This window comes from Gadus macrocephalus, chromosome 21 (genome assembly GCF_031168955.1).
Source record: "Gadus macrocephalus chromosome 21, ASM3116895v1".
Taxonomy (NCBI): domain Eukaryota; kingdom Metazoa; phylum Chordata; class Actinopteri; order Gadiformes; family Gadidae; genus Gadus; species Gadus macrocephalus.
The window spans coordinates 1,475,387-1,482,886 of record NC_082402.1 but is presented as its reverse complement, the minus strand read 5'-3'; the positions used below and the strand labels follow the sequence as shown (position 1 = coordinate 1,482,886).

The window sequence follows — 7,500 nt, the reverse complement described above, 5'->3', positions numbered from 1 at the left end:
AAGAGAGGAGAGAGGAGAGAGGAGAGGAGAGAGGAGAAGAGAGAAGAGAGGAGAGAGGAGAAGAGGAGAGAGGAGAAGAGGAGAAGAGGAGGAGAGGAGAGAGGAGAAGAGGAGGAGACAGGAGAGAGGAGGAGAGGAGAGAGGAGAAGAGGAGAGAGGAGAAGAGGGGAGAGGAGAGAAGAGAAGGAGAGGAGAGAGGAGAGAGGAGAGAGGAGAGAGGAGATAAGAAGAGGAGAGAGGAGATAAGAAGAGGAGAGAGGAGATAAGAAGAGGAGAGAGGAGAAGAGAGGAGAGGAGAGAAGAGAGGAGAGAGGAGGAGAGGAGAGAGGAGAAGAGGGGAGAGGAGAGAAGAGAGGAGTAGAGGGGAGAGGAGAGAAGAGAGAAGAGAAGGAGAGGAGAGAGGAGAGAGGAGATAAGAAGAGGAGAGAGGAGAAGAGGATAAGAGGAGGGAGGAGAAGAGAGAAGAGAGGAGAGAGGAGAAGAGGGGAGAGGAGAGAAGAGAAGGAGAGAAGGAGAGGAGACAGCCCTCCGGCTGGAAGCCCGGACAGTTTGATTGGACTCCGCTGGAATTTGCTTCTGGACGCTACGGAATAAAATCTCTCAGTGTTGTTCGAGATTAAAAAGACTTTTGGAGCGACAGAGTTCATGAATACAGATTAAGAAGTCTGGGATTCTTTACTTTTTAGGACTCCCTTTAAACTCGTCTGAAACCGCGGGCATCTGAGCTGTCAGAAAGAAAAAGAGTTTCAAACAGAACCGTCTGTGTATTAAAGGTCAATACTATCCTACAAACCCAGGCCTTTAAATAGATCTGGCTCCTCTAGATGCGAGCCAAATGAAGTATAAAAAACCCTTAACTCAGCTCTCAGGAGGCCTTCATCTTTATACGTTCCTGATTTAAATAGAAGTGTCCTTGAAGGTAGTGCAGATGCATGAGGTTGTTTGACCGTCGTCCAATCAGCTTTGAGGCGAACGCGATGACTCCTGACCCGCACTCGGCTCTTCACGACACACGAGAGCAGAAGTGAAGTCTGATCCAAACGTTGAGGTTCATTACTCCACCGGACGTGGAGCCGGGCCCACCTGATGTAGTTTCGGGGTCCCCACCTCAGCACCACCTGGTCTTCAGTCTGCACGCGGAACCTCGTTCCCGAGCCCCCCCCCCCCCCCCCCTCCTCACGGTAGCAAACCACATAAAAATATATATATATTGAAAAAATAAAATATTTATTATGTATTTTAATCGCAGCCTTTGCAATTTGCATGTCGCTTTCTATTACATCGTGAATTGGATTTCAATTCGATGAATCGTTCAGCCCTAGCGGACGGCCTCCATCTCAGCCTCAGCCTCGCGTCAACTCAAACTTTATTGACATGTCTATTGGACAATATTATTATTTTGTAATTAGCCGTGCCAGACGAGCTTGGCTGCTCCAACCGTCGAAAACAAATAAAAAGCCAAAGTGAGTCTCAGCGTTTCCTGGAAGCGTCTTCTCTTGGCAGGTCGGGCGTGGATTCGTGTTGGCACGCGCCGGCCCGCGTATATTCCGGTCTTACTTTCTTTATCCTTGTTGATACTCGCTGCTCGCTGTTTTTCTGTTTAAATTGAAAAACATTTTCTCACGCGTTTGCTCGACAGCCACGTCTGCCAACGGTTATTTCCAGTGAAACGTGTCATTCTTTTTTGAAGAGGTTATGGTGCGTTTTCCTCCGTCTATTGTCACCGCCGTGGGTTTCAGTTCGCTTGCTACTCTCTAGGTGAACGCTCTGTTGCAAAGCGACGCAGTGATCACTGGTCCAGGTCGTACAGGCGCTCTGTGGGGCTACAGGTGGACTTTAGACCAGGGGAATCGAACACAGAGCCTCTCACATAGGAGTCCGACCCCCTACCCACAACACACTGCTCTAGATGAGCACAAGAGGAGTAGAGCCAGTCACATGAGGAGCAGAACCAATCAGATGAGGAGCAGAACCAATCAGAAGAGGAGTAGAACCAATCACAAGAGCAGGAGAACCAATCACAAAAGGAGTAGAACGAATCACATGAAAAGCAGAACAAATCACACGAGCAGTAGAACCAATCACAAAAGGAGCAGAACCAATAACACGAGCAGCAGAACCGATTGGTACGTAGGGAACATTCGTCTCGTCTGCCTCTCAGGGAGGAAACGCTTCACTCAGCCTTCAGCATGAATCCTTCAAAATAACATATCTTTCAAACGATTGGTTCTGGGAAGGTTCCGGGTGTTTGGGGTTCTGCTTGAAAGGCATCAAATATTCAGGAGTCCTTGGGGATTCAGACGCACTTCAGCGGGCGAGATTGGTTTTAGGAATTAGTACAAAACAGAGATTCTCGAGCTTCTTTGGTGCCTTCTGGAGGGGAAGAGACGTCTGTGTGTGTCTGATACTATGTGTGTGTGTGTGTGTTTGTGTGATACTATGTGTGTGCGTCTGCGAGCGAGTCTACGTGTGTTTGTGCGTGTTTGTGATAGTGTGCGTGTGTGATAGTGTGAGCGCGTGTGTGTCATAGTGTGTTTGATAAATGGTAAATGGACTGCATTTAGATAGCGCTTTTTTAACAAGTGGCCAATCAAAGTGCTTTGCAACATAGTTTGTGTCATAGTGCTTGTGACAATGTGCGCGCGCATGCGTGTGTGATAATGTGTGCGTGCGTGTGTGATAATGTGTGCCTGTGTGCGTGCGTGCGTGATAATGTGTGCCTGTGTGTATGTGGGTACTGACCAGAGCACTGCAGCTGGGACAGGATCTGCGCTCCTTCAAAGTGGTGGCTGATCATCTTCAGGTTGGGCTTGATGCAGCGGATGAAACTGGAGCCCTGCAGAGAGAGAGAGGGGGGAGAGGGGGGAGAGGGGGAGGAGGGAGAGAGGAGAGGAGCAGTGAGAGAGGAGAGAGAGAGGGGGAGAGAGGAGAGGAGAGAGAGAGGGGGAGAGAGGAGAGAGGAGAGAGGAGAGAGAGAGAGAGAGAGAGAGAGAGACAGAGAGAGAGACAGAGACAGAGAGAGAGACAGAGACAGAGAGAGACAGACAGACAGACAGACAGACTGACCGTGCTGCGTAGTTTCTCCAGCAGAACGTTGAGCTGGGTCTGGAGAACAGAGAGAGAGCAGAAGATCAACACCAGGTCTAGAATCTTCTAGAAACAATGGCAACCCAACGCATCGCGGTGCATCCCGCGTTCCCCTTTCCGCACCCAGGCGGCGTTCAGCATCTCCCCTGGGTTGTCACGGTTACCCCAGGGGACGAGGTTTCCTCTCTGACTCTCCATCACGTGGAGACCTAGCCACAGACTCTCCGTGACTCCAGACACGCCTCTCTAACCAACAGGGGGGGGGGAGTCAGGGTAGGCCGAAGACGGGATTCGAACCGAGGACCTTTCAGCGGGGAGTCACACCTCCCAACCCACCGGGCAGAGTTTTACAGATTACTTAACTTAATCTCCGTCGTTAAACATCCTTCATCAGGCCAGCGGGGGCACTGAGGCAGACCGCCCCCCAACGGAACCGAACGGGGGGGGTTTTGAAATTAACTGCTGAACTTTGGACCGGCCCTCCGGGGTTCTGATTGGCTGCCAGCAGCGTGGGGAGAAGAGTGATGAGGGGAGCTAGCTAGCCGGCCGCGGCGAGCTACCAGAATACCAATAACTCGCAGCGGTTATGGTTTAGAGGGAAGGAGAGTAATTAATCTCAGGTCGTCCACCGTCAACACCCGCTGCACTTTAATCTAGCGCAGCAGCGCGACGCTACGGAGATAAATTATGTGGTGGAGCTCTGTAGCCAGGGTTCACACCACCTAGCTCGGCTACGCTACGGAGCTAAGCTAGGTGGTGGAGGTCTGTCGCCAAACCAGACCGCCCAGGCAAGAGCTGTAGGGAACTATTATGGAAAAAGTCCCAGACTTTGCTACTCGATATTATCTTAGATAATTAGCATTGGTTGCCAAGTTTCCCACGCAGCAGACAAATGCATCGGACTAAAGGTCAAATCGAGAAGAACAGGGATGGGGAATTATGAATCAATTAGGCAGCAAATCATGAATGGTACCAACTATACTGTAAAGCTGAACCTTTGTCAATAGTTCTACTCCCTGGAGTCGCTTTGTAAGCTGACTCATTCACACACTAGTCAAGGCCTCAGTGCACGTAGACGCACGGAGCGCGTTGGCGCTGTTAGCCACGTAGCGTCTATGCTAAACACTCCAGACGTTTCTGATACGTAGGCTTTTGTTTCAATTTAAAGCTAATATTACGCGCTCTAAAGACGTTCCGCTAATTGCCCTTCAAAGCAGACGCACGACCCAAACACATGAAAGGTAAAGATGGATGATCATGATTGATGAGAATGTGTTTAATTAAGATGTGCGAGCACGATGCTATCCTTCTGTACGGCTCAGCAGACCAAAGCAAACGTTTGATCAGAGGGAGATGCTGGGTCACCCCGTGTTTGCGTTCCATTATTCAGACTACATGAACGATCCCCGAGCAGATGATTTGACCCCCGCTCCGACCTGCAGTGTGCGGTCAGTCCTCGCCGTTCTCTGCTCTGAGGTAACGAGTGTTTGAGGAACGTCACTCAATTTCTTACTTATTTATTTTAATTATGATTTATTTATTAATGCATGTACTTGTATGTGCATATGTAAATTTAGCTATTTTGCGATTTAATTTGTCAGATTTTCATTATCATATTTTTCTCCTTTTGTCTTTCCAATTAAAAATATAAATACAAATATGGTAATTTGCATTGCACTGATCCGTAAAATAAATAAATCTGAAAACCAATGAAGACAAATTAGAAAATAAAAATGAACAGCAGAGTCTCTGACGGCCGTGGCGATGAGGAGCAGAGAGTAAACACAGAGAAACCTCATTACAGCCGCGGACAGAGAGACCCAGAGATCGGGGGGGTGGAGGGGGGGCGAGAAATAAAGAGAAAGATTTCAACAAAGGAAAACAGAGAATGAGCTGAAGAGAGAAATCTAAAACAAACTGAGAGAGGAACGGAGAACTAATAAATCCCCAGAGCAGCTCAGAGAGGACCGGCGCCACAGATACGCCCACTGGCACTGGGGTCGACACCACAGAACCATCCAGCTCCTCCTCCTCCACCACCACCACGACCCCACCTCCATCACCTCGCTCTCCTCTTCCTCCACGAACACCACCCCTCCCTCCCCCAGCCAGGCCCCTCTTCCTCCTCTTCCTCCACCACCACCACCACCACCACCTCCAGAAGAAAAACCTGTTCTCCAGATGAGCAAATTGTTTATCCAACAGCTCTCTCTCTCTCTCTCTCTCTCTCTCTCTCTCTCTCTCTCTCTCTCTCTCTCTCTCTCTCTCTCTCCCTCTCTCCCTCCCTCCCTCCCCCTCTCCCTCTCCCTCTCTCCCTTTCTCTCTCTCTCTTTCACTCCCTCTCTCTGACGGAGTGAGTGGGTGAGCGAGCCCTCCAACCTCCCTCCCCCCCTCCCTCACCTTGAACTTGTTGCCCACACTGATGAAGCCCAGCTTGCCGGCCTTCAGCTTGGCGTCCTTTCCGTTGAGCGGTGCCTCAAACAGCTGCCTCACGAAGGCGTCGCCCGACTCGCTGACCAGCGTCTCCAGGGACATGTGCAGAGCGTCGTTGTTCTTCTCCACGAACTTGGTCTGGGGGGGGGGGGGGGCAAGGTCATTAAGGTCAGGTTGAGGTCAGGTTAAAGTCATGTTGAGGTTACATTAAGGTCTGGTTAAGGTCATGTTAAGGTCACATAAGGTCTGGTTAAGGTCACATTAAGGTCAGGTTAAGGTCAGGTTAAGGTCATGTTAAGGTCAGGTTAAGGTCAATCTACTGTTATCTTAAGGATACGTTAAGGTTAAGTTAAGGTCACTTAAAGGCTACTACAAAGCTACATTAAGGTTAATTTAAGGTCAGGTTAATGTTACATTAAGTAGTCCAGTCCAGAACAAGTTGGAGGGAGGCTATGCTAGGAGAGTTAGCGTTGCACGGAAGTTAGCGCTACGCGGCCTTAGCACTCCGCGGAGTGAGCGTTAGCATTAGCGTCAGCGCTGCGTTAGCATTAGCGTACCGTCTCGTAGCACACGGCTCCGGCGAAGTGGCGCACGATGAAGCCCTCGTCGTCGCGGACGTTCCTGTGGACCGACAGCTTGGACTTCCTGGGATCTGAGGACAGACAAGAGACCGGTCAGCGCACGGCCCCCTCTGCTCTCCCCCCCTAGGGCTGAGTCCTCTCCCCCCCTCCCCCCCTAGGGCTGAGTCCTCTCCCCCCCTCCCCCCCTAGGGCTGAGTCCTCTCCCCCCCTCCCCCCCTAGGGCTGAGTCCCCTCTCCCCCCCAAGGGCTGAGTCCCCTCTCTCCCCCTCCCCCCTCCCCCTTAGGGCTGAGTCCCCTCTCCCCCTTAGGGCTGAGCCCCCCCTCCCCCCTCCCCCCTAGGGCTGAGCCCCCTCTCCCCCTCCCCCCTAGGGCCCCCTCTCCCCCCTCCCCCCTAGGGCCTCCCCCCCCTCCCCCCTAGGGCCTCCCCCCCCCAGACCCACCGTGAGCCTGAAGTGGTTCTTGTGCTTGCTGTGCACCGTGTCGGTGAAGTGCTGGTCGCTGGGCTGGGGGAGGCGGTTCTCCTCGTCCAGGATGTCCAGGATGCCCAGGAGGCGGGCCTCCACCAGGTCTGGACCGGGGGGGGGGGGGGTTAGATCATCAGACCTGGTGGAGGCGGGCCTCCACCAGGTCTGGACCGGGGGGGGGGGGTTAGATCATCAGACCTGGTGGAGGCGGGCCTCCACCAGGTCTGGACCGGGGGGGGGGGTTAGATCATCAGACCTGGTGGAGGCGGGCCTCCACCAGGTCTGGACCGGGGGGGGGGGGTTAGATCATCAGACCTGGTGGAGGCGGGCCTCCACCAGGTCTGGACCGGGGGGGGGGGGGTTAGATCATCAGACCTGGTGGAGGCGGGCCTCCACCAGGTCTGGACCGGGGGGGGGGGGTTAGATCATCATACCGTTATACATTCACCCTGGTATAACGGGGTAGACGTAGAGGGAGGGAGGGAGGGAGGGAGGGAGGGACAGACGGATAGAGAGACAGACAGACGGATAGAGAGACAGACAGACAGACAGATAGAGAGACAGACAGACAGACAGACAGACAGACAGACAGACAGACAGACAGACAGACAGACAGACAGACAGACAGACAGACAGACAGACAGACAGACAGACAGACAGACAGACAGACAGACAGACAGAGAGAGAGAGAGAGAGAGAGACAGACAGACAGACAGACAGACAGACAGACAGACAGACAGACAGACAGACAGACAGACAGACAGACAGACAGACAGACAGACAGACGGATAGAGAGACAGACAGACAGACAGACAGACAGACAGACAGACAGACAGACAGACAGACAGACAGACAGATAGAGTCTAGCCTCGGGAAAGCCGTCGACAAACTTAATTAAAATCAGTGGAGTGGGAGAGGTAAGGGGAGGGAGGGGG

The 7,500-nt window shown here is 52.4% G+C and overlaps 1 protein-coding gene across 1 annotated transcript in view; it reads right to left on the bottom strand.

Annotated features, from left to right (window-relative positions):
* The window catches only part of myo6a (myosin VIa), a 58,328-nt gene that overhangs the window by 23,001 nt on the left and 27,827 nt on the right, over positions 1–7,500 (bottom strand). The window contains exons 11-16 of the mRNA XM_060042379.1: positions 6,941–6,966; positions 6,538–6,730; positions 6,078–6,172; positions 5,488–5,658; positions 3,067–3,105; positions 2,743–2,836 (exon numbers count right to left, since the gene is read on the bottom strand). Coding sequence (XP_059898362.1) covers positions 2,743–2,836; positions 3,067–3,105; positions 5,488–5,658; positions 6,078–6,172; positions 6,538–6,730; positions 6,941–6,966 — 618 coding nt within the window. The remainder of the gene's footprint in view (positions 1–2,742; positions 2,837–3,066; positions 3,106–5,487; positions 5,659–6,077; positions 6,173–6,537; positions 6,731–6,940; positions 6,967–7,500) is intronic.